The sequence below is a fragment of the Diabrotica virgifera genome, chromosome 3 (genome assembly GCF_917563875.1).
Source record: "Diabrotica virgifera virgifera chromosome 3, PGI_DIABVI_V3a".
Lineage (NCBI taxonomy): Eukaryota > Metazoa > Arthropoda > Insecta > Coleoptera > Chrysomelidae > Diabrotica > Diabrotica virgifera.
Genome location: NC_065445.1, coordinates 134891913 through 134919155, shown reverse-complemented (window position 1 = coordinate 134919155; position 27243 = coordinate 134891913). Strand labels below are relative to the sequence as shown.

At 34.2% G+C, this 27243-nt stretch overlaps 3 protein-coding genes across 4 annotated transcripts in view; 2 read left to right on the top strand and 1 right to left on the bottom strand.

The window, feature by feature from the left end:
* Positions 1-1689, bottom strand: part of LOC114327481 (rapamycin-insensitive companion of mTOR) — a 156680-nt gene extending 154991 nt beyond the window's left edge. The window contains exons 1-2 of the mRNA XM_050646921.1: positions 1436-1689; positions 1330-1377 (exon numbers count right to left, since the gene is read on the bottom strand). Of these exons, the coding sequence (XP_050502878.1) occupies positions 1330-1377; positions 1436-1487 (100 nt within the window). The 5' untranslated portion in view covers positions 1488-1689. The remainder of the gene's footprint in view (positions 1-1329; positions 1378-1435) is intronic.
* A 4275-nt stretch (positions 1690-5964) lies between these two features.
* The window catches only part of LOC114327490 (E3 ubiquitin-protein ligase RNF185), a 64041-nt gene continuing 42762 nt past the window's right edge, over positions 5965-27243 (top strand). The window contains exon 1 of the mRNA XM_028276130.2: positions 5965-6550. Coding sequence (XP_028131931.1) covers positions 6387-6550 — 164 coding nt within the window. The 5' untranslated portion in view covers positions 5965-6386. The remainder of the gene's footprint in view (positions 6551-27243) is intronic.
* Positions 12982-22025, top strand: LOC126882085 (uncharacterized). Of its 2 annotated transcripts, none has more exons than XR_007697121.1 (2): positions 12982-13425; positions 21154-22025. XR_007697121.1 is itself a non-coding variant. In XM_050646920.1 (2 exons), exon 2 carries the CDS (start codon positions 14626-14628, stop codon positions 15856-15858), a length of 1233 nt encoding a protein of 410 aa, XP_050502877.1. In that variant the 5' UTR covers positions 12982-13425; positions 13494-14625; the 3' UTR covers positions 15859-16762. The 2 variants fall into 2 exon arrangements, 1 of the variants encoding a protein (XP_050502877.1); XM_050646920.1 differs by lacking the exon at positions 21154-22025 and adding an exon at positions 13494-16762.

Here is a 27243-nt window from a genome sequence, read left to right as displayed (position 1 = left end):
TACATTTTACTGTTGCCCTAAAACAGAAAAAAATGTTTATTTGATAAATAACAGAAAAATGAATTTATTCCAACTTAAACATCCTCACTGTATTTGTTTATAAGCCAAAAAATTGTTTATAACTTTAAAACAGTGCTGAGGCCGCTTAAATAATCCGATTTTAATTCTGTAAAGTGTATTAGATAGGTAGAGCGTCTCTTTATATGTAAAAAATTAGCAATCTTCTAAATGGTCTACTTTTTGTTCAGAAAGTTTTTAAAAATTTTTAACTTTTTTAAAAAAAATTGAATTGCAAAATTATTATGCAAAATCTATTAAGTAGATTTTAATGAAATTTGGTGGATGGATTAAGTTTATTGTAAGAATTTTCTAAGCGAATTATGAAGGTTCTAAGTGCAACCAAAGTGGTTGAAAAACAGGCTTATTTTGCCCCCTTATTTTGTATTTATTGCTATTTTGCAGATAGGGTAATAATTGAAGACATTTTAAACCAGTCGTATATCATACAAAATTTAATTATCTTTATTTTATTTCTGTACGACTTTGTTCCAAAATGAATCGTTTTAAAGTTATAAGCAAAGAATGTTGAAAAAAATTGATGTTTTTCGAAATTTTTAAATATTTTAATTTTTTTATTAATGTTCCGGGCATATTTGAGAAGCAACATAAGTCAATTATTATTATTGAAGCTGTCACCTAACTTTATCTACAAAAATCCGAATGCCACCTCGCACATCCAAAAATAGACCTTTTTTCACAGATCCGTCCTGGTCTATAAAGTGCTTATGGAAGATAATAAACACAACTACATAAAAGCATAAAACCAATAAAAATAATCTCAGTAACAGTAGGAAATAGTATTTAAGAAATGAATAAATATTTTATTAACACAGTTAGTGAACATCTTTGATTTGACTCTAATATGGGAAATTAACAAACTAATATTATTTAGGACAAGTTTACAACAATAACTATAGCCAGTAAAAATCTTATTTATTTATTTACCAATGCAACAATGTTTACAACAAGAAAGAAAGTAGTATGTTTCTCTTTAATACATAAAACTTGAATAAAGAACTGTAATTGTATTGTTCTGTTTGTTTTTATATATCTGTTCAAAATAAGTTTTAATTATAACATGACCTTGTTTACAAGATCTAATTTTCTAAAATTCTAACAGAGAAACCTATAAATTTCGTAAGGATCTAGTAAAATCCCACATAAAATTTTAAAAGCTACTTCCTCATTCCAGAGTTGAGGGTTCCTACTATTTTTGTATTTGCAAAAATGGTTACAAGATTAATTAGGAAGTGAGTAATATGTACTTACCTAAACTTTGCAACTGTGCCAGCACATCTTCCTGTTTGTTATGTCTTGCTATAATTCAAACCAAATTAAAAAATGTTGTTACTTTTTTTTTTTAGAATGAACTTACTTGACCTATTGTATCTGTTCTGTTGCCTGAGCATCCAACTGCTCACAGCCATATCGAATAATTTAAGTTGTTTACTACCCTAAATTAATAAAAATATACTTGTTCATTAATTGTAGGAACATTTTCTCAAACACCACATCACTACTGTGTATTATTTACAACACTATTGGAGGTTATGTCCCTTGAAACTCCATAAACATTTTTGAGGAAATGGATTTTCGCATTTTCGCATCGCATAACCAAAATTACTTTTCGTGGAGGTTATGTCATTTTGGTTGTCATGTCATTATTAAAACGTCATTGGTAAGGCAAATTTAAGTGAACGTTTATTTCAAACATTTCAAATTTTAAATAATTTTCACATTTCAGCAATTTTAAACAACATTTTGTTGGTTAATCTTTTTTAATAGCCATTTCAGGTAATTTTTTTTTGTTATTACATAATTACATTTTTTTAATTTTTTAAAATTATTCCTTAATTTTTGGGCGCTTTTACTAGATTCCCCCAACGAAAACAGTAAAATTTGAGCTTTTTCCGTAAAAAAATCGGCATTTTCAAGGTCTACCCTTTTTCGGAATTTTTACCCTCTAAAATATTATGTGCATAAATTAAGAGATAACAATTTTATATTTAAAAATATCATTGATTTATCCCAGTCAAATCCACCTCTACCACAGAATAGGAACCAATTGTTTCCCATTGTGGTTTAAACTATTTTATTTATATAACCAGACGAGACAACCAACAGTTGTTTCCTGTGCCTCTCCTTCACTAGAAAAGTATTCATAGGGGCGAAGAGTGACTTCGTCACGGTGTATTTAGATTTCGCTAGTTTTGAAAATAATTTTTAAGCAAAGAACACGTTCACATGACAAGCGCAGGCTATCAAAACGCGCGTTACGCGCTTGTTATGTGAACGTATTCACGTATTCTAATAATGGGGCTAGTACACGTTGGGCCAATCAGTTGGGTCAAGGAGTTGGGCCAACGTGTACAGGACCACTTGGCATGAGTTTGCGATTGGCGGTCAGCGTTGGTCTATAAACCGAATCTTGTCGGCATTTGGTGCACAAATCAAAGGATTTTTGGGACTTGCGCGATCTGCCAAACAGCTGTTTGGTTATGAACACTGAACACGTTGTTGTCGTTGAGTTTAAAATATTTGTTTTCTCTTCTCACAATACTGAGACTGTTTATAAGTATTAATTTTAAGGTTGTGTTTTAATATGAATACTTTTTTCGATGTAAAAGCGCCGTCGTTGGCGCCATTGTTTTTTAATCACTCTTGTTTGGTACACTTTTCTATACGCATTGAACGCATTGTACAAATTAATTGCGGCAGCTGCTACAGTCTCCACATCCATATCCATAATCAGAGTTTGTTTTTTGTTTATCCACTAAGAAAGGTTAACGCAGACTGATAACTCCACCAACGTGTAATCACCATGTCAAAGAATACATATCTCCCAAGAACCGACACAAACGGATTATCTATGAACTAAATTTTTATGCGCATGTGCCAGATCGGCCATTTCTCAATTTGTATGAATAGCAAATAATTTTGGTGACATTTGTCTTGTACAGGATCGGCGTTTGTTGTCACAGTTGTTTGTTTGGCTTGGCTTGGCGTTAGTATTTTGTTTTTGTATCAGTTTGTAGCTCATAATATTTTGTATAGACTTATTTTCTATATATATTTTCTTATATAGCCTACAACTATTAATTGTTATTTTCCAACATTTATACAATTTAATTCTTTTTGAGATATCTTGATTATGTGAATTCATTATTTTAAGCTTTTTCGTGAACTATAAACTATTGTATAAAAAATTAATTTTGTATTTATTGGGATTTCACAAAGAATTTGAATCTAAAATATCATACAAATTCTCTAACCTTTCTTTGACCTCTACTGTACCAAATGCATCTGCAGGAAGAGCACATAGTCATATTTTATGTGTTCATTCCACAAGCCACGTGCTGTGTTTAAAAAGTTGAGAACCCAATACTCACAAAAACTTCCATAAAGTACTTTTATCAGCAAACCTAAATTAAATTTAATAAACTATGTTTCATTAAATTGTTTCTGTAGTTTGTATAAAACAATAACTTAGGTCAAATATATAAAACAATTTATGACTGACTACTTGAAATTCAGGATTTTCAGGAGTAACATTATATAATTTAGCTAATTCAGTTTGAAGTTTGATCCAATATCACTTGAAATTGTTTCAACATTCAAGTTAATGCTTGATAATTGACAATACACTCTTCATAATAGGTTTACATTCTCTTGATTATACTTGCGTTCCAACAAAAAAAGCTAAAGGCTGCTTTCATATGGAATATAAGCTTCTGACCATAATGATCAAAACGTTTCCATATATATACATTAATTAAAAAAATTACTTTTTCTCTTTTCTCGATTGCTAATTAGTTTTTATTGTATACTATATATATTTTTTCAGTTATTACATCTTTATATTTATAGAAATAAAATAGTACAATACTTATTGGTTTTTTATTTATTTACCCCGATATTCGACTTTAAAGAATGTACTGGCTGGTTTTGGCTGGAATGTACGGAATGTTTTGGCTGGTTTCCAAGACAATAAAAATTGAAAATATTGACATTCGATTTTAACATACAGTTTCTTGTTGTTGATCACGAACATTTGTCATCCAAAAAGAATTGGATTCAAATAACGAATATAATGAATTAGGAGATACCTCGACAAACAAGTAATTGGTCCTAGGTTTTCACCCAAAGTAATCGAAAGTAGAACTGGAAGTCGATATTGGAACTCTTCGTGTAACTTTGCGTCGATTGATCTACGATTTTACTAATTTTGTCATCTTGTTTTACATTCATATCATATTTTGAGTGACTTTAAAGCAGTACCTACGGTTGTAACTCTAAAACCGAAGTCCGATGTCAAATTTCTCATCTTCAATACCATCCATAAGTTATAAGCTTTCATTCGACACCTCATTTGTCATTCTATCTGTATTATTGTTTGTTTTTTAACCAAGAGGAGCGATTCAAATTTACCGCGCCGTAATTCTTGTTTCTAATTGGTCCAACCGCAGGCAAGTTTACTCCACTGTTATTAAATTTTGACACTAATGACATTTATTTAATATTGGCACTTCTGTCATTTTATAGGTTAATTAAGTATATCGGAGATTTTTTGTGTTTTCTGCATTATTCCTTTAATTTTTAGATTTTTAGTCTACTTTTATATTAAAACAGTCGTTTTTAGAACTCTTTAGCGATGTGTTCGTATAATATAATATGTATGGATTATCATCGAAAGCTGATATGATCAACGAAAAAAGAAGATGAATTTATTGACTTTTCTAGTAACTTTTTTGAGTGTGAATCTGTCTTTTTAGTTTACTCCTCTTGGATAAAAAATCAACATTAGTAACTGAGGAGTTGTATTCGCGGTCGGACGGACAGACAGTCATGAAACCAGAAGTATATATTTGTTCTCGTCTTGCGAATGCGCGTCGAATAATATATCACTTGTGCTATTGCGGTGACTTTAAAAGAGTACTTCCGGTCGCATTTCTAAAACCGGAAGTCCTAGGTCAAATTTCCCACCTTTAGTACCATCCATGTATTATGAGCTTTCATTCGACACCTCATTTGTGATTCTACCTGGTATAGTGACGGAGGAGTTACATTTCCGGTCGGACGGCAGACAGTCTAGGTCAAATGTCTCACGTTGAGTACCATCCATGGATTATAAGCTTTCATTTGACACCACATTTGTCATTCTACCTGGTATAGTGACTGAAGGAGTTATATTCGCGGTCGGACGGACAGACAGCCTATTAGGTCACACCAAGTCGTTCAAATTCTCACCAACTTGTTCACACTTTTTCAAAATTGGTGAAAACAACAAATTATATTTTGTATCGTTATATCAATATAAGCCAAAAAGAATAATTAGTGAATGTCACGCCACTATAATATATTTTATTATTGGTCTTTCAATGCTCAGGATAAAAAAAAGGTATTTTATCCATGGTTTTAATCAATATAATTCTCACCATTACTTTGTGTTGTATTTGCAACCTTTTGTAAATCAAAAATAATTCCACCATATTAAGAATGTCAACAAAAGCCGGCCCTGCATGCAACCTTTCTCTCAGTGCAACTAAAATTTTATTGATACACGCCAGAAATGTGCGAGACTTTTCTCAGTGTACTCGCGTGTACACTTGCCAACTCGATACTAAAATTAAGTACAACATGCTAACAACAAAAGAATCGCCGTCCGTGTCGGTTCTTGTGAGAGATATGTATTCTTTGACCATGTATTCACTGTTCTTACTTGGCCCATCTTATTGGCCCAACTGTGGCCCCACTCATTGGCCAACTGGTTGGCCCAACGTGTACTGGAGCCATTAAGTCAAAATTTGACAATCGACATTAATCTGACACACAAAAATAAATGACATGACACATGACAATCATGACTCATGACATCACTTGAACCTTGAACTTGAGAATTGAAAACTTGAATGACTTGAATAAATACAATAAATATATTTAACTATTAATAACATTTTTCATAACGCGCTGTGTAAAAGTTTTTCGTTTTTAACGTTAAATAATATCTATAAAATTTGAAAAGTAAATTTAATTGTATGTCAAATCTTGCAACATAGGAGAGGTCTGTGAAACGTCATAAATTCTGACACTCGATTTTTATCATCACAAATATTTGTAAATAGACTTTGGTGTAGCTGCTTGTATCACCTGATTTCAAAATTACCAAATTCAAATGAGAATTATATAGTATTGTGATAGTTCAACAATCATATTTCGTTTAAAAGTAAAGGTCAAATGCAAAGTATCCTTTATTAATTAAAAGTTATTTTGGCCACGTCATATTAATGGATTTTTAGTAAAAATAGAACATTCCAGTGCGATAAGAAATGGCTTCGAGTACAGAAGAAAATATTAGAGACTCCACCGGCGATGGAAGTCAAAATTCCAATACTAAAGATGAAGAGAAAAAGGATGATTCTATGTTTGAGTGTAATATTTGTTTAGATACAGCCAGAGATGCTGTTGTTAGTATGTGTGGACATCTGTTTTGGTAAGTACAACAAAATTGTTATCAAAAAATTATGTATATATTTTTATTAATGATCATTATCTATAATTAGCTGTTTTGTTTAAAATGTACAACTTGCTTGAGCATTATTCTTTATTTAAAAAACTATGTCAAGTACATTTATTATCCAAAAAACAGACTAAAAACAAGATAAGACATTGAATTAAATTAAATACTTCCCCCTTCTTCCTTCTTTTAACCCTGCTGTCCTGTTCGGGTCTATTTGACCCAAAAAATAATTTATTTCTTATTTTACAAATTATTACGCGGCGTAACGATTTGGTGTTTCGTGACTTTATTACCTAATATGAGGTCTTTCAATTACATATGAGATAAACAATCAACTTCCTGATTTGTTTGATAAAAATGAAATTGTTACCTAGGGTACGTTCGGGTCAATGTGACCCGCATATTTAAACCGATAAAAATTACCTGTGTATGTGTGTTTAGTTGGCAGTATTCTATATTAGCAGTACCTGTGTGTTTGTCAGCCGAATATGTCTGTAAATAAAAACAGGTTTCTGCAAGCTAAACTGTAGTATTATAGGTGGACGATGTTGCAAACCAAATTATAAATATGGCCAACATGGACGGACAGCATGTATTTGGAACTAACAGGAAAAACATGAATAAAGTTGGTTTCCAAGCATACATTGGTCTTTTATTTTTAGCTCGAGTTTATAAGTCCCATGGTGAATCAACTAAAAGTTTGTGGAATGAAGAAACGGGTCGTACTATATTTCGATCCACAATGTCGCTTGGTATATATTTACAAAAAGTTTGCAAGTAATACGTTTTGATAACAAAACTACTAGACAGGATAAAAGACGATTTGATAAACTTGCGGCAATACGTGAAATTTATGAAATATGGGTAGAAAATGTAAAAAAAATTAACCCTGATGAAAATGTTACCGTCGACAAGCAACTAGTTGCCTTTAGAGGCCGCTCTCCCTTCAAATCGTACATTCTAGCAAGCCAGCGAAATATGGCACAAAACTTTATGGGGTTTATGTAATTATGAACAGTAAAACTTCTTATGCTCTAAAATTGCAAATCTATACAGAAATGCGTGTGATGTGTGACTTGAGTAGTGATTTGGAAGGCCACAATATTACGTGTAATAACTTTTTTACATCGTAAACTTTAGGACAATTTCTTCTAAAACAAGTACAATTTCAAGTAAATATAATGCCGGGGATTATAAGTAAAATAAACCGGAGCTTTCAGCAAAAATCGCGAATAAAGAAGTTCATAACTCGTCTTTTTTGCTTCATGCAAGATTTGACAATATTCCTAAAAATAATAAAAATGTTGTTCTTATGAGTACTTTGCATCATGAATCGATGCATCATGCATCGATTTCATCAAATGAAAAAGCCCCAAATTATTTTAGATTGCAATTCCAATAAGGGAGCAATGGATACTATAGATTAGCTTGTTGGCACGTATACATGTAAGAAGAGATAAATCGCTGGCCAATGATTGTTTTTTCTAATCTGCTAGACATTTCTGCCTACAACGCGTTCGTGTTATGGGCATCAATAAATATCCAATGGAATACCAACAAATTGGGAAAACGGCGAATTTTTCTTGAGGAATTGGGAAAAAGCTAATGAAACCAGTCATCATTTCTAGAAAAAATATACCAATAACTAAAGGCTCTTACGAACTGGTAAAAAGGACACGAGCAGGAACAAGTAGACAAGATAGAAATGTTAGTGAACCGTCTATGGATAATCTAACTCCACCTGCTAAACGAACACGCTGTAAACTTGCCCTAAAAACGATAACAAGACTAATTATTATGTTGTATATATCACAAACATATTTGTAAAATCCATTCTTTTTATTACTGTCCCAGTTGTAAACTGAATTAAATTTTTGTAGATAATTGTTACTAGGCTTTTTTGAAAGAAAAATAAATGCCTTTTGTTTTTGTTAATAAAGTTTACTTTACATTAACAACATAATTTTTGTTTAATTAACCATGATTTCTTGTTAATAATGTTTTATTTATTACCATTAGCTTATTTTATTTCAATTAAGGAGCGTAAACCATAGTTGGGTCATATTGACCCGAACAGTACATTTGTGTAGTTGACTCGAACGGGACAGCAGGGTTAAGCAATTCTGCTGGTTGATTGGTGGATTGATACCTCTATGGATACCTCCTTCCATCTTTTACGTGGTCTGTTGATAATTCTACCGATTGGTGATTTATTTCTTGCTACAGTAAAACCTGCCATATCCGGATCAATGTGGCGACAGACCGATCCGGATATGAAAAAATCCGGATATCAAGACCATTTCTTTTATAGTCTCTGAAACGTTTTCTCCTTCATACATTCCAGTGATCAATGCCATCAATAACTTTCGTCGATAGACACGTTTTATAGGTTCTATAATACCTTGATCGATACACTGACAAAGGGATCTTACATTTGGGGGCAAAAAAGGCATTTTATTTCGCCATCTTTTAGTTCTTTTGTGTCGGGATGAGCGGGTGCGTTGTCTAACAACAGGACTGCCTTTCTCGGTAGATTTCGGTAGATGCGGACGGTAGAACTGTCCAGATATGGGGAGGTTCGGATATTTTGACCATATGTGTCTCTCCCATTCTGCTTCATTTTCTTCTAATATTGATATGACCCAAAATAGCATTGTGTGAAGAAATGCAATTAGGGAAGCTGACCCCGCATAGGCATAAGGCCAAGAGAATGATGATGATTTCTTCTAATGTTTTCACTCCTCTTTTGACCTCTCAGCATATTTCCTGTAATTCTTTTCAGTACTCTCATCTCTGCCGTTTCCAGTAGTCTTTGTGTTGTGGCTGTATGGGATCTTGTTTCTGATGCATATGCCATTATTGGTCTTACATTGGCTTTATAAATTCTTGACTTCATCTCAGTATTCTTGATCTCGCCATATAGTGTTATTAAAACATCCTGCCAGTCTATTTGCTTTTTGTAATTGATTTATCACTTTTTTGTCAGGGTTGACAATGTAATTTCAAGGTATTTTTGTTTCTATTACTTATTCAATACTGATACCATCAATTTCTATTTTACATCTGATTGGTTCTTTACTAATTACAGTCAAACCTCGATATAATGGACTAGTTGGGGGGACAGGGTGTCCGTTAAAGCCAAAAAACTTGTACACTGTAACACTGTATTTATAGTCTATCTTGATGACTAAGAGAGTATTTATTTGTTTATTTATTATTTATTGACGGACCGAAGTCCATTAGTACATAAAACAATTAAAATGTCACACAAACCAGAATTCAAAATAAGATCTAGTACAAAATTGGTAAATACATAAACAATAATAAAATTACTTGCTCTCATTTAACAATTGAGAGCTAGTTCTATAATATAAAGTAATAAAATATAAATATCTAAGACAGTAACAGTAATTGACAAATTAGTCCTGAAATTAAAACATTAATTTAAATATAAATGTAATTGTCTGGAAAACGCAGTAAAGTCATTCATAAAGAAATCAATATGCGGAGATAATGTGTTTGCTAATTTAATAGTTTTACAGAGATAGGAACTTGAACCATAGTTTGTACGGTTAATGACTTCGTGGATGTAGGTCACAGAACGGGTGGTTCTTGAAGGTACATGTAGACCAATTTTATTTAAGAGTGAGGTACAGAATTTATGACCATGAATTAAGTTATATAAGAAGCAAAGATCTCTATGTTGATGACGACTCTGTAATGTGTCAAGTCGAATAATTTGCAGTAAAGACTCATAACTTTGACCAGTGAAATGCATCTTATAAGCATAATAATGTAAGAATTTACGCTGAACTTGTTCGATTTTATTAATGTGACAATTATATTGAGGTGACCAAACACATGATGCATAATCTAAATGTGGTCTAACCAAATAACAATAAAGCAGTTTTAAAGAATGCCAGTCGTAAAGTCATAGCTACATCTTTTAACAAAGCCAAGCATCTTTAATGACTTAAAAACAATGCTATTAATGTGTAGGTTGAAATTCAAGTTAGTGTCAAGAGTAACACCCAGATCTATAACAGTCAACTAATTGTAACCTAGTGTCCCGTATATAGTAAGAATTATTCTCAAAGTTTCTTAGTTGAGTAAAAGTTATAGTATGGCATTTGTTTGCATTTAAGTCCATACCATTAAGTGAGCACCATTCCACAAGGTTATTAAGATCTGATTGCAAATTGTAGTGATCCAAATCAGAGGTAATTATGTGAAATAATTTAAGGTCATCAGCAAATAGAAGAAATTGAGCAAAATTGAAACTTTTATGCATGTCATGTATAAATAAATTAAAAAAGATAGGTCCTAAGTGGGAGCCTTGAGGTACCCCCGATTTAACTATAATTTCATTAGAGAAATAATTCTTAATACGAACTATCTGCCTTCTATCTAATAGATAATTTCGAATCCAACTAAGCAGAGGATCAGAGAAACCTAACTGTTCGATCCTATGTAACAATAACGTATGGTTGACCCTATCAAATGCCTTGGAAAAGTCTGTATAAATCGCATCTACCTGTTGTTTGCTTTCCAAGGCTTCATTTAAGAAGGAGGTATAATTTAACAAGTTCATTTCAGTCGATCTCCCCATAACAAAACCATACTGTTGTTCAATTATTACGTTTTGTATAGTAGGCTTAATTTTGTCACATATTAAATTCTCGAACAGTTTAGGTATAGTATTAAGGATACTAATAGGTCTGTAGCTTTGAACCCTGCTTCTATCGCCATTCTTGAATATCGGTGATATAAAACTAATTTTCCAAACGGAAGGGAATTCACTCGTTTGTAATGATTTTTGAAAAATAAAGAATAAGGGACGAGCCAGATTAAAACTACAGTATTTCAGTAACTTGGGTGAGATTCCATCAGGCCCTGAACCCTTATGTATGTTTAGCTGAGATAATTTGGTATATATATATATATATATATATATATATATATATATATATATATATTTCTGATGATGCTGATGAAAATCAGCGAAATATAACGTTTTGTTAAACAGAGTACCACTTGGTTTTATTCAGCTGGATACCCAATAAACTTCAACCCCATTTTTATATATATATATATATATATATATATATATATATATATATATATATATATATATATAGCTTAGCTCTCCAGGCCTAGAAGGCCCATGGCTTGGCTTACTATTCCTTTCCAATCTCTCCTATTTGCTGCTTTATTTTTCCAATTTGTGATTTTCAGTTCTTCTATGTCTTTTTCAACATCTTTCTTCCATCTGGTTTTCGGTCTACCTTTCTTCTTCTTTCCTCCTATTCCTCCCGTTAGTATTTTTTTGGGAAGTCTCGTGTTTGGCATCCTTTGGATATGTCCCAACCATCTCAGTCTTTGTGATTTTATGATCCCTACTATGTTTGGTTCAGCATACATCCTCTCCAATTCTACATTTGGTCTTCTTATCCACATTCCATTCCATATCTTTCCGCCAAATATTTTTCTTACGACTTTTCTTTCTTACACTTTAAGCATGACTTGCTCGGATTTGTTCATCGTCCATGTTTCACTGGCATACAAGACTATAGGTCTTGTCACTGTCTTGTATATTCTTATCTTAGCCCCTCTAGATATGTTCTTATTTCTTAATAAGTTGTTTAGAGCAAAGATACAACGATTACCAGCCATAATTCTTGCTTGGATTTCTTCTTTTATATTTGGTCTCCTAGTGAATGTCACTCCTAGATATTGGAATCTCTCTACTTCTTCGAATTAATATATTTTTGCCTCTGTGTTTATTGTCAGATATTGTCCTTGTGTGTATTCTCGTTCTGTCCATTCCATATATTTAGTCATTTCTTCGTTTATGTATATCCCTTTCTTTCTTCCTATCGCCTCTAGTCTTTTTAGTATTTCTTTTAATTCTTGTTTACTTCTGGCTATCATTACTATGTCATCAGCGAATGCTAAGCATTGATGTTTTTGTTGGTATACAAGTCCTGTCCTGTTAATTTCGGCTTCTCTGATGACCATTTCAGGAAGGATACTGAACAGCAGTGATGACAGTGGGTCTCCTTGTCGTACCTCTTCACCGACCCTAAACTTATCTGTTTCCTTTCCATTTATTTTAACCCTGTTCTCTGTTTCTCTGAGTGTAACTTTTACCATCTTTATTAATTTTTTACTAATTCCAATTTCGCATAGTGCTTTGTATATTTCTTTCCGTTTAACTCTGCCAAAAGCTTGTTTAAAGTCAATGAATAGGGCCATTGTAGATTTCCCGTATTCGTAGCTTTCCGCTTGTATTTCACCCAGCAGGAAAATTTGATCCACCGTGCTGCGTCCTCTTCTGAATCCACATTGATATTCTCCTATGTCATTATATATCTTTTGTGTTATCTTGTCTTTTATTATAACGGTTTAATTTTCCGCGTGTAAAATCTAACTCATTTCGTCAAATAGCTTGTTTATGCCGGTGCTGTACCTACATGTGTGTTCGAATGCCATATTCCCCATAACCATCTGTTTTCACACTCAACGTGGCTATCTAAGAATGGACAAAATCATTAACACTTAATCTCCTGAAACAGTCATAACTCATTTAGAATTAGAGTTCTGAGACACTGCTACGATGCTAATAAGGGCCTTTTTTGTGTGTTTTTGACGACCGTTAACAATCTCGCGTCATACAAGCCATCAGCCCTATTTAAGCAAAAAATCCGTGAATTCTTGTCATTGTGTGTATAGTTTTTGAGCTGTTAGTGGCTCATTAGTTTTTTGGTTTCGTCCGAAGTCAGGACGCTTCGACGCTTCAGTTAAAGTTCTTTGTGTTCGTGCTAAAATCTCACGTAATATTACACGTGGTAAGTTTTTTTAAATTTCCTAAGTCAATTCAATGATATTAAAGAAATCCTTTTTTTTTATCTTAAAGAGTCCGAGGGATATATTCCAATCTTGACCATTTTTCGACAACAGCAACCCCCAGCAGGCTGGATACCGGCTATTCATTGTTCATCTTTAAAGTCGCCGCAAGACGACTAGCCATCCACCCTTCAAACATAAGGTCAGTCAGTAATTTATTTTGTGTCGCGTGCCATCTAAATAAACAGATGAGGCACTTTGAGTTGTTTGATCTGAAATCGTGCCAATGACCTATTGAGTGTTAGGAGATTCCTTTACGTGATTAAAGAACTTTCTTTATTTTTGCAAATATAGTTCCATTGTGAACTATTAACGGACAATTTTTTTATTTAAAACATTTTTTTGTGTATTTTTTGTAAATATATAAATAATAGGTTATTGTAGAGTAAAACGAAACATGAAAAGCTTTTTATTGGTTTCACAGTGGACAATGGTCTAATTAACTTCATTCATAAAATTTAGCTTATTTAGACATTATCTTTCATTTTTTTAAAGTTTCTTAAATATTGCGTTTGATCAGTTAGTACAATTAGAGACCACGGTCCCATTAATAGGATAGTATACATAATGCATGATATTCTGTAAACACCGTCAAGAGTAGGGACATGTAATATATTATAATATATATTAAAACTATTTAGTATCGTAAATAAAGTTTTTTTGAGATTTACTATTTTTTATGAAGTCCAGTATAAGTTCCTTATTTTTATGTGTATATTTTTTTGTGTATTTTTTTACAGGTATGTTATTTTTATATTTATGTATTTCCTTTATAAATTTAGTGGTAAAAATTTAAACGGCGCCCAACTTCTAGTCTTATGTATTCCGTATCGTTTGTCTTGTCTTAGCCTCATCTCAATCTCCCAGCTACCCTATTTTAAGATCTGAATTCGAACCCCCCCATTTTTACGCTCCCGACTCTGAGCAACGAGGTCCTTGGATAATCCTGGTGTTCGGTCCAGCACGTCATCACATGAAGTGATTTCTTTGTCCGTTACACTTATGGCGCACCAACGCTCTGGGCTTTTCCTTAACCATCTTTTCTAATTGTCCTTTTGTCAGAGAGTTGAGGCTTGTTTCATAATACCTAATTTTCTCCCGCATTTACTCGATCAAGGTATCGTCAAATCCAGTCACGCAAAATGGATAAATCCATTGTAGCGTACCTAAAGAAGGAAGAAGTAGAGTACGAACTTAAAATTCGTGGTACAAAATCACGAAGACAATGCAGTGACAAAAAGAGCATGTTAAAAAAGCTCATACAAAAAGGATCACCAATTGATTTGGAAAATAATCCGCTAAATTTTGCAGAAGAAAAAACAGAAATAGAGAGAACTATAGCTGATATTACCCAGATAGTCGAGCAATTTGAAGGAAATGTAAATGACTCGACATACAGAAGAGCTAAAGCCCTTAGTACACATGTGTCACTAAGAATTGGCCGAATGCCAATAGACATCACAATAGAAGATCAAGTAGAATTTAAGGACGAAATATCAGCCACCTGTCTTCTACTGGAAAGCCAGTTAGACGAAAAAATTATTCCCAACGATAATAACGAAGTCAGGAGTGTAGATACTACTTCTGCCTCTGTTTCTAGTTTTGCCCCTCCTATAGTTCAGGTAACAACTCCAATCAACCTCTCCGATTGGAATATTAAATTCTCCGGTGATCCTAAATCCGTGTTTACATTCCTTGAAAAGGTTCAGGATATTGCGGAGTCTCGCAAAGTCGACGATGACGTTCTGTTTAGGTCTGCTATAGAATTATTTTCTGGTAGTGCAGTTACTTGGTTTCGCAGTGTCCGAGATTCTCTTTCCAGTTGGTCTCAATTAATAAATTTAATTAAAGCTACCTTCCTGCCACATGATTACGAAGAAGAGCTTTGGCAGCAAATTAAGAATAGAAAGCAAAAGAGAAGTGAGTCGTTCATTCTCTATCAGGCTCAGATCTTAACGCTTGCCAAACGTCTTCCTTTCCGCCCATTAGAGCAGACACTTGTAAAATACATGCGTCAAAACATACTGCCCGAGTATGTCCCGATGATAGCGCTGCAGGATACTAACACTCTAGGAGAGTTAGCGCTTATCATAAAAAAGCTCGAGAATAATGTCCCATCAATATCTACAAGGAAAGATAATCCACATATTTCCGTTGTCAGCGAGAAAAATGTGACTCCTAAAAGAAAATCCCCCCAAAATAAGCCCAATATTCCACCTCCCCAGGTAAACCAATCTAGAGTGCTTACCTGTTGGAATTGCCACGAGGAAGGCCATCGGCATAGCTTGTGCAATAAAGACCGCCGTGTATTTTGTTTCCGTTGTGGCTTAGAAAATGTGATTGCTCCCAAGTGTCCGATTTGCAAAAAAAACTAATTGCAGGAACATTTCGTGTTGGTAAATCCGTTCCACTTTCTTATATAAAATCCAACACCTGTCATAACAGAAATTCCGTAGTGTATAGTAAACAATCCCAAGATTGGAATAGATACTTAGAAATAGTTAAGAGTTTTTATAGTAGTACCCCTAATCCGAGACACGTGTCGTCATTAGCCATTTCGAAACCCTTAGGCAAAATAGATAATAGGCCATATCTCACTGTAAATATCTTTTCACGCGACTTTGTTCTGTTATTAGACACCGGCTGCTCCACAACGGTGGCGGGTAAAGAAGGGCTTGAATTCTTACAATTAAATGATGTTAAAATTAGCAAATTATCAGATAAAAGCGTGATTCTGGCAGATGGCTCTACTAAGTCAGTAATCGGCGTAGTGGACCTGCCCATTGTTGCAAATAATGTGTGTAAAGTAATTAAATGTCTTATAGTGCCTTCGTTGTCATACTCGTTTATCTTAGGTAGCAACTTTGCTAATAAATTTTCGTTGGTAATCGATTTTAAAAACAATCAATGGGACACTAATGAGTCAAACAAAGGTTTAGATTTATCTGGTTCAGATCCATTTAAGTATCTCTGTTCAATTGAGTCCTTAAACCCCCCTTCTCGTTCTATTGCCGAAAAAATCATTAAAGAATTCGATGTAGTTAGTAGCGCTGAAAACATAGGTAGGACTAATAAGATTCAGTTAACCATTGATACAGGAGATTCAAAACCATTTAAGAGACGTCCCTACCCTTTGTCCCCCTATATGTCAGATATTCTTAACAAGGAGTTAGATGAAATGTTAAAGCTAGGAGTCGTCGAACCTTCTAATTCGCCGTGGTGTTCGCAAGTCCTGTTAGTGAAGAAGAAAAATGGCGAATTCCGATTTTGTTTTGATGGTCGTCCACTTAATGAGATCACCCGTCACGATTCCTACCCCTTGCCCAACATTGACCGAATTCTTTCTCTTCTCCGTGGAGCAAAGTATATTTCTTCTATAGATCTAAAGAAGGCTTTTTGGCAAATCCCGTTGGACGCTTCGTCTAGAGAAAAAACGGCTTTTGGCGTTATAGGTCGTGGATCGTTTCAATTCACGGTTATGCCTTTTGGTCTCTGCAATTCTGCACAGACTCAACAACGTCTAGTGGATGCGATTTTTGGCCCAGAATTTGAACCATACATATTTTGCTATCTGGATGATATTATTGTATGTTCGCCTACCTTCGAGGAACATATTTCCCTATTAAGTAGAGTCAAGGAAAAATTAAAAGAGGCAAATTTAACAATCAATGTTAGTAAGTGTCAGTTCTTCAAAACCTCGCTCAAGTTTCTAGGTTATATCGTTGGAGACAACTCTCTACGCTCAGACCCCGATAAAATATCGGCCATGATAAACTATCCCAGACCTACCACCACCACTGAGATTAAACGGTTTGTCGGACTCTGTTCATGGTATCGTCGCTTTGTCAAAAACTTCTCGTCTCTTATATCTCCAATCAATGACCTCCTCAAAGGAAAAGGCAAAAAGCAAGCCATTAATTGGAACCAGAAAGCTGAAGATTCCTTTATTGCGATTAAGGAAGCGCTAGTTTCAGCGCCTATTCTTATCCAACCCGACTTTAAAAAGCCCTTTTCAATACAATGCGATGCTAGTAACACTGGCCTGGGTGCTGTTCTTACTCAGGAGTTTGAATCAGGGGAGCAAGTCATCTCGTATGCCAGTCGCTCACTTACCAGAAGTGAACGCAATTATTCCGTTACGGAACGTGAGTGCTTAGCCGTTATTTTCGCAGTAGAAAAGTTTCGCCCCTATGTAGAAGGTACTAAGTTTACCGTAATAACAGATCATTATTCCCTTCTTTGGCTTACTACGCTAAAAAACCCCTCGGGCCGTCTATGTCGTTGGGCTATGCGCCTTAAACAGCACAATTTTACCTTAGTTCACAGAAAAGGGTCTTCTCATAAGGTTCCCGACGCTTTAAGTAGAATTCACAACGAGAAGTCAAATTCTGAAGTCTCTGAATCCCCGAATATAGCTTATATCGATGTCGATATCGATAGAATAGATCCGTGGTACGACAATTTACGTACAAAGATCTTAGAAAATCCCGACAAATTTCCTCAATGGAAGGTAGAAAACGATACTGTTTTCAAATTTGTCCCGTCTTGTCTGCCATTCCAATCTAATGAAATAGAATGGAAAACTTTAGTCCCGTCACCGCAAAAATTAGATGTTCTACGTTCATGTCACGAACCGCCGGTTTGCGGACATTTAGGCTTTTTTAAGACTTTGTCGAGAATTAAAGAAAAATTCTATTGGCCTAAAATGAGACGTGATGTTCTCAAGTTCGTTCGCTCTTGCGAGGTTTGCGGGGCGCAGAAATCCCCAAATACTCCCCAAATGGGCCAAATGGGCAAACAAAAACAGGCCGATTTCCCATGGCAAATAATAGCTGTTGACCTAATAGGACCCCTTACACGCAGTAAACATGGGTATTGTTGGTTGCTAGTCGTCTCTGATTGGTTTTCGAAGTACACTTTGTTACAACCCCTTCGTAAAGCCACAGCCATCAATATAGCTAACTTTCTCGAGAATCAAGTTTTCCTGATGTTTGGTGTTCCACAGCATATCATTTGCGACAATGCCTCCAATCTAAATAGTTCTGTGCTTAAAAAGCTCTGTTCCAACTACGATGTCCAAAAAATTTGGTTTAACGCGGTCTATTCCCCACAATGTAATTTCGTCGAACGCAGCAATCGTACTATCGGCACTGCTATTCGTAGCTATATTAAGGACCATTCCGACTGGGACAGAGAAATTTATAAGATCAGGCAGGCAATCAATACCGCGAAACATGAAGTAACTCACCATTCCCCAGCATTCCTGAACTTCGCCCGTTTTGTCCCTCTTTCTGGTAACTATTATAATCAATCTCCAGGCGATGTAAAGGACATAGAATTCTCTTCTGCCGATAGAGAGAAGTATGTCTCTGAAGTTAGAGGTTTAGATAAAGTGTTTAAGGAAGTTAAGCTAAACCTAGATAAGGCATATAAACGAAATGCTAAACATTATAACTTACGCAAAAGAGATATGCAGTTCAACGTTGGTGATAAAATTTGGAGACGCAATATGGTTCTGTCGAGCGCTCCAAAACGCTTTATGTCTAAGTTAGCCCCTAAATATGTTCAAGGCACAGTAATCAAAAAGCTGTCCCCCTTAGTGTATACGATTAAGAACCTGGATGGTTCTAGTGCAGGAAATTGGCACATTAAGGATCTTAAGCCGTTTTACTCTGAAGAAGAGGATGACGAGCTTTCTATCACAGAGTTGGAATAACCTTGCAACATTTATTCTATTTTTTTTGCATAACATCCATCTCTACGGAACTTTTGTTCACACTAGAAAATAGATCCCCATCGAGTAACAATCTATTCTATGTCCATAACTTGGAATATGGCCATGAATTAGGATAGTGGTTTAATATTCTTGTGTTGGTTTAATACGGAGTGAAGTTTCCTGCTAGATACTAGGCACGGAGAAAAGTTAGGAATGACTTGTGAGGATTTCCGCTAGTTACTCGCTGAGATGGCATTTGCAGGATAACTCCACTCTTGTGGTCATCACAAAGTATTAATCCGCTTGTCGTTAAAAATTTCACCGTACTACGATGTAACTTTCTTGCGACTAGTTGTCATATCTACCTAGGACCTAAACCCCTACCAATCGCGACATTTCCCGACTTCGACCCTTTACCGACTTCGACTCTCACTGAAAATACACCTGCACGGCAGGCGTCTGATTACGCGTAAGCTATCAATGTCCTAACGATATGTAGATTTTGACAACTATCCAAATATTCTTTTGGTCACTTATTTCAATTTTTTTGACAACAATGCATTTGTTGAGAACTCCCTTGGCCTCCTTACTCACTTCTCAGTCTCTTTTGGTTCGCTGCAGTTAACGAGATGGTAATGGTGCTTTGGAGGTTTCGAAAGTTACTCGTGTTTTTTTCGTTTTTGTTTAGGCTATTCCAGTACAAGTAATTTCGTCGGAAGTAGTAACCTTTTTTAGTTTTTGTACACATAATATCTTTAGCGAATATTTGATTGTGAAATGCTTTGCCATGACTTGACAAAGTAGAATCGAGTAAACATCCCACTAGCTATGACTAGTGCATGTTTCGTCCTCCAAGTCCGGTATGAAAGACTTCGCGGCAACTTTACATGTAGTAAACTTATTAGAACTCGACCCTCGGTGTTATTAGTGGACGCACTATAACTTGTTTTTGCAATGAGTTTATTTTTGCGAATATTGCTCGAGTTGAATGGTTAGTTTTTGTGTTTAGATTATTTTAGAGATAACCATTTTTGGTTTGGCTTGCGCCACTCTTGTGAAAATCTGCTACTAGTCGTTATTCTTACGAGCTAACGTGGCTTTCGAGTTTTTGCTTTTTGCTATCATAGTTATTAAGAGTTAGAATAGTTTTTGTACATATAGTTTTTAATATTTCTGTTTGATTTGCATTTGAATTATATCAAAAGAAAGTTTATTTGTCTGGTATTTCTCGTACTAATGTCCTTTTCTTCACTTTTTGCTTTTTCTTCGACCTTGTCACTGGCGCTGAAGTATTTCGAGAACCAGATTAATTACAGTGGGTCCAACAAGGCTAGGCTGCTGCTTGGTCATCAGGCCTTTTGATTATGGTGTTTGCTGCAGACTCCGATTGCAAACACTGGTGCTGCACCAGGTTTGAATCGTGCGGACGGGCAGTATAACGGTTTAATTTTCCGCGTGTAAAATCTAACTCATTTCGTCAAATAGCTTGTTTATGCCGGTGCTGTACCTACATGTGTGTTCGAATGCCATATTCCCCATAACCATCTGTTTTCACACTCAACGTGGCTATCTAAGAATGGACAAAATCATTAACACTTAATCTCCTGAAACAGTCATAACTCATTTAGAATTAGAGTTCTGAGACACTGCTACGATGCTAATAAGGGCCTTTTTTGTGTGTTTTTGACGACCGTTAACAATCTCGCGTCATACAAGCCATCAGCCCTATTTAAGCAAAAAATCCGTGAATTCTTGTCATTGTGTGTATAGTTTTTGAGCTGTTAGTGGCTCATTAGTTTTTTGGTTTCGTCCGAAGTCAGGACGCTTCGACGCTTCAGTTAAAGTTCTTTGTGTTCGTGCTAAAATCTCACGTAATATTACACGTGGTAAGTTTTTTTAAATTTCCTAAGTCAATTCAATGATATTAAAGAAATCCTTTTTTTTTATCTTAAAGAGTCCGAGGGATATATTCCAATCTTGACCATTTTTCGACAACAGCAACCCCCAGCAGGCTGGATACCGGCTATTCATTGTTCATCTTTAAAGTCGCCGCAAGACGACTAGCCATCCACCCTTCAAACATAAAGGGTCGTTTAAACACAGCGATAAATCAAACAACTTATCAAGGTCAATCGAGTTGTTGCAACTTATCATTGTGTGTAAACGGTGCATCGCACAACTTATCAAAGTTGGAGTTGGGTTGAAGGTGGTATCGCATTGAATCGCAGCGTCTAAACAGTGTTTCAACTTGTCATCACAACTAGTTGCTGTGACTTATCGTTGTGTTTAAACGACGCTTAAGGTCAGTCAGTAATTTATTTTGTGTCGCGTGCCATCTAAATAAACAGATGAGGCACTTTGAGTTGTTTGATCTGAAATCGTGCCAATGACCTATTGAGTGTTAGGAGATTCCTTTACGTGATTAAAGAACTTTCTTTATTTTTGCAAATATAGTTCCATTGTGAACTATTAACGGACAATTTTTTTATTTAAAACATTTTTTTGTGTATTTTTTGTAAATATATAAATAATAGGTTATTGTAGAGTAAAACGAAACATGAAAAGCTTTTTATTGGTTTCACAGTGGACAATGGTCTAATTAACTTCATTCATAAAATTTAGCTTATTTAGACATTATCTTTCATTTTTTTAAAGTTTCTTAAATATTGCGTTTGATCAGTTAGTACAATTAGAGACCACGGTCCCATTAATAGGATAGTATACATAATGCATGATATTCTGTAAACACCGTCAAGAGTAGGGACATGTAATATATTATAATATATATTAAAACTATTTAGTATCGTAAATAAAGTTTTTTTGAGATTTACTATTTTTTATGAAGTCCAGTATAAGTTCCTTATTTTTATGTGTATATTTTTTTGTGTATTTTTTTACAGGTATGTTATTTTTATATTTATGTATTTCCTTTATAAATTTAGTGGTAAAAATTTAAACGGCGCCCAACTTCTAGTCTTATGTATTCCGTATCGTTTGTCTTGTCTTAGCCTCATCTCAATCTCCCAGCTACCCTATTTTAAGATCTGAATTCGAACCCCCCCATTTTTACGCTCCCGACTCTGAGCAACGAGGTCCTTGGATAATCCTGGTGTTCGGTCCAGCACGTCATCACATGAAGTGATTTCTTTGTCCGTTACATTATATATACTGCAAGTATTTTATATGCAACGTTTAGTAGGGCTATTCCCCTCCCTGTAATTATGGCATAAACTTTTGTCGCCTTTTTTGTGAATTGGACACAGTGTGGCTTCAGTCCATTCTTTTGGTAAGTGTTCTTGTTCCCAAATTTCTTTTATCAGCTTTTCCAAATGCTTAATTAGTACTGGTCCTCCATATTTAAACATTTCAGCTGTTACGTCATCCTTACCTGGGCTCTTGTTTTTCTTTAGTTTCTCTATTATTTCTTTTATTTCTTTTTCATTAGGCGGTCTTTCCTGTATTTCTTCTTGATCAATATTTTCATTCGGTTCTTCTTCTTCTTCTTCTGCATATTCTGTTGTGGGAATTTCATTTAGAAGCCCTTTGAAGTATTCTCTCCATCTGTTCAGTATTTCTTCGTCGCTTATTAAATTCCTTCCATTTTTGCTTTTGTAGTGTACATGTGTTCTTTGGAACCCCCTTTTCTCATTTTTTACTCCTTGATATAAGTTTCTGACTTCTCCATTTTTATAGTTTTCTTCTATGCATTTCAATTTATCTTCGTTGTACTTTCTTTTCTTTGCTCTTATGATTCTTTTAGTTCGTTTTCTTTGTTCGTTGTATTTTATCTCCATCTCTGGTGTTTTCACTTGCATCATTTTGAGTCTTAACTTATTTCTTTCATCCAGTTCTATTTTACATTCTTCATCAAACCATTCTTTGAATCCATCTTTTATATTTCTATTACTGGCTTGCGCTGCTTTGGTCATACATACTTTTATTTGCGTCCATTTTTGTTCGATGTTTCCATTTTCTACAATATTTTCCAGTTCTCTACTAGTCTTTCATATTTACTTTGTTCTTCTTCTGACAGTAGTCTAATAGGTTTAGTTACTTTGTACCTTTTTTAAGAACTGGTATAACTTGTTTAAGTTGTATTCCGACTATAAAGTGATCTGTGTCTGCATCTGGTCCTCTATATGTTCTTATGTTCTTTATACATTTTTCCATGTCTTTTTCGATGAGCACATGATCTATTTGATTTATGGTTTTCCCATCTGGTGATCTCCATGTTTGTGTTGAAAGTACGTGCTCATAACGATCATGTTTCTTTCTTTTGCAAAATCTATTAAGAGATGACCATTTTCATTCGTTGTTTCATGCAGACTATATTTTCCTATGGTGGGAGTGTATTTTTCTTCTTTTCCTATTGTGGCATTAGCATCACCTAGTACTATTTTTATATCGTATTTGGGAATATTTTCGAATACTGTATCTATTTGACTGTAGAAGTCTTCCTTTATCTCTATGTTTTTCTCTTTAGTCGGTGCATGTATGTTTATAAATGTTATTTTTTGGTATTTTCCTCTTATTCTTAGTATGCATATTCTCTCTAAAATTGGTTTAAAGTCAATGATTAGATCTTTCAGCTTTTTGTTTACTACAAATCCTGTGCCTAACATTCTATTTTCGCCTCCGCTATTGAAAAATAAATAGTCATTTATTTCCATTGAGTTTTGGCCTAGTTGTTTCGTTTCTTGTAGTGCTACTATTTCGAATTTATATTTTTTGCATTCATCTACTAGGTGTTTCAGTTTTCCTTCTTCGTATGTTCCTCTTACATTCCATGTTCCTATGTTCGTTTATGGGCTTCTTTTCATTAATAATCTGTACATTTTGTCTATTTCGGGTACCTGTACTTTGCCGTGTCATCTCCGTTATTTCGGTCTGCTTTAGTTGTATTGCTAGTTTTTTGGTTGTATATTTTTCTCTTTTATGAGTTGTTGTTGGCTGTTATTCCATGTCCATATATCACCATTAATGATTAGCTTCTGGTATCCTATTTTTACATTTTTTCCATTATGTCTCTCTACCATAGCCTTGCTTCTAATTTCTTTCTGGATAATTCTTTCTTCTTTTGACATATCATCATTAATATAGATTCTTTCGTCCTTTTTGGTTTTTAATTTACTTTTATTTTTCATTACTTCTATTTTGTTTTTCACGCTGTTAAGTTCCACTATGACAGTATTTTCTCCTATTTTTCTTGCTCCATTTACATCTACTGAAACTTGTAGCTCTTTTTCCATAAAATTCTCCATAGCCCCTCGTAAAAGTTTCTGATCATTTGTATCAATTTTTATTCCCTGTATTATTACATTTTTTCTCTTTCTTTCTCTTTCTAATTTCTCTATTTTTTCATTTGCTATACTAATTTCTTCTTCTAATTGACCTATTTGTTTTATAGCTTTTTCGTTTGTTTCTCGCAGCTTTTTTATTTCATCTTTGTAGCCGCTTTGTTGATCTTTCAGTTCTTTAATTTCATTCTTTAGTTGTGTGATTTCGTCTCCAGATCTATATTGTTCTTTTTTTATGTCTTTTATATCCATTGCTAATTCCCTCATCATTTTCATCATTTGTTCCATTCCACTTATGTTTTCTTCATCTGTTTTTTGTGATGTTCTAGCTGTTATTTTTGATTTTTTGCTGGGATGTTCCTCCTCTTCCCTTCTCCTTTTCATTTCATCAGCTAATTCGCTATCTGAACTCATTGTTCTTAATTCCTAGTTATTTTTCATGCTAGAGTTATTAGTCAATGCGTCACGGGTGAAGTTTCGTGGAGAACTCTACTACCAGTTCAAATTCCCACCCGCACCCGCGCTGGCCGTTACCAATTTTCCAGCACTTTTATTCCTAGGTAAAAATCAAAATTCGTCTCTGGTTATCTGTTTATAATAAAATTAATTATATTTTAATAAAGTTTTCTACTTACAGCTGATTCTGTTTATTAATATGCTTTATTTTCCTGTAGAAATACACCATTAACAATAATATTGTTTTGTTTCCACTTACTGTAAAACCTGCTTTGTTTTTATCACTTTACACAAGAATTTAATTCCTTATTGTTGGTATTACTTTTTTCCGATTTTTTCACTGTATAATTAGTTACCTAATTAGGTTGTTTATTTATGTACCTACATATATTGATTTATAGTTATATTGCACTTTTGTATAACACAATTGTTTTATTGCTATATCTGCCCGAGAATCGAGTTAATTTGGTATATACCTCTGAAATAGATAAGTCACAACTAGCAATGTTGAAACTAGTGTTAGCCCTTGAACTATTTGGAATAGGACATTCGTCCTCACTATATACTGCAGGAAAGTACTGAGCAAACATCTTGGCTATGGTAGGACCATCGGAACTGGTTTGGCCATTATGGTTTAAAGTGTTCGGAATGCTATTATTGTTCCTTTTAGAATTTATGAACCTCCAGAAGCATTATATAAGCATATTATTATTATTTATTATAGCATAATTTTAACTATAATTTTATAACATAATTTACTCTCTCGGTCATAAAGATAGACTACAGATAAAAATAAAAAAAGACCAAACACAATACAAAATTGTGTTTAATTGTCTTCATCGTGAAGTGACGTTGCTGTTTGATATCGACGCTCTTGCTGTTGGTAATCCTGTTTTGAAAAAGGAATCAAGTTTTGTTTACACTTTTGAAGGTTGCTGTTTTTTTATAATCAACTCTCTAAAAGTATGAAGATGTGTATAATACAGTTGAACTTCGTTATCGAACGAATAAGCAATTAATGTTATGTATTAGATCGTCGAGATGCGATCTTACCTCTGATAACTTCATTTTATCAGTGATGTTTTGTCTTCTTTGCTATCTTCACTTCCATTCATCTTCATTTTTTAGGTTCGTAACTTCATCTACTATTTCACTTTCAGTGACGATATTATACCCAGGGTCACCTTCATCTACTTGTAGCCACTGTACATCTTCCTTAGCTAATTCTCATCTGTATTGCCCTACAGAAATCAGGCATTTTTAACCCTTCTAAATCTATGTCTTGACCATATCTTGGCCGAAAAACAAATTCTTCCAATTATTTTTTCATATTTGCTCTTTCACCTCTTTCCATGCCGTAGCAAACCTAACACCTCACAATTGTTGATTTTAAATTGTAACGCTTTAAGTTTTCCAAGGTATGCTGCCCTCTTGTATGGTAGGTCTGCATTATCTTCATCATGCAATACAACCATTACTTCATCTAAAAAGTTTCTGTGATATAGTCGTATGGTTGCCAAAATTATTCACTTATCTATTGGTTCAATAAGTGATGTATTTTTTGGCAAAAATATACAACAATTTTTTTTACATATACCGGATTTTTTGTCTGTTATATCCGAAGTCCGTTAAATAGAGGTCCGTTCTATCGAGGTTTTACTGTACTATTGTTTTATTTTTGTGAGATGAAGTTGTCATATTGTATTCTTTTGCTCTTATGTTAAATCTGAGGACTACTCTTTGTAGACGATCTTCATCTTGGGCTTTCACTATTGTGTCATCTGTGTAATAGAGTATTTTTACTTCATTGTTTTCCATTGTATATCTTAGTTATATTTAGTTGCAGTTGGTACTATGCAAAAACTAATTAATATCTAATGAGTTTTTTCTACGTTTTACTAGTTTAATCTAATTTATGCATGTTATTTTTAACACACCCATCCACAAGACAGGAAATAATGAATACCATTAAAGCACTGAAAAATAATAAAGCCCCAGGTATTGACAACATGAGTACCAACTAAAATTCTCAAAATTGGAGGATGCACACTGATAGATAGATTTTATAAACTAATACAGATGTGTGGAATACAGAAGAAATTCGAGAAGACTGGAGAAAAGCAATTATATGCCCAATCAACAAAAAGGGAGACAAACTCACCTACAAAAACTATACAGACATATTATCCTTAATCTGTTTGAGCTATAACGTGAATCATAAACAGAAGTCATTTCACAGAGCAAATTATATGAGAATATCAGGTCAGATTCAGACTAGGATGGTCTACTAT

Coding starts and splice junctions, on each gene's coding strand:
- LOC126882085 (XM_050646920.1), top strand. CDS start 14,626: ATGGATAAATCCATTGTAGCGTACCTAAAGAAGGAAGAAGTAGAGTAC.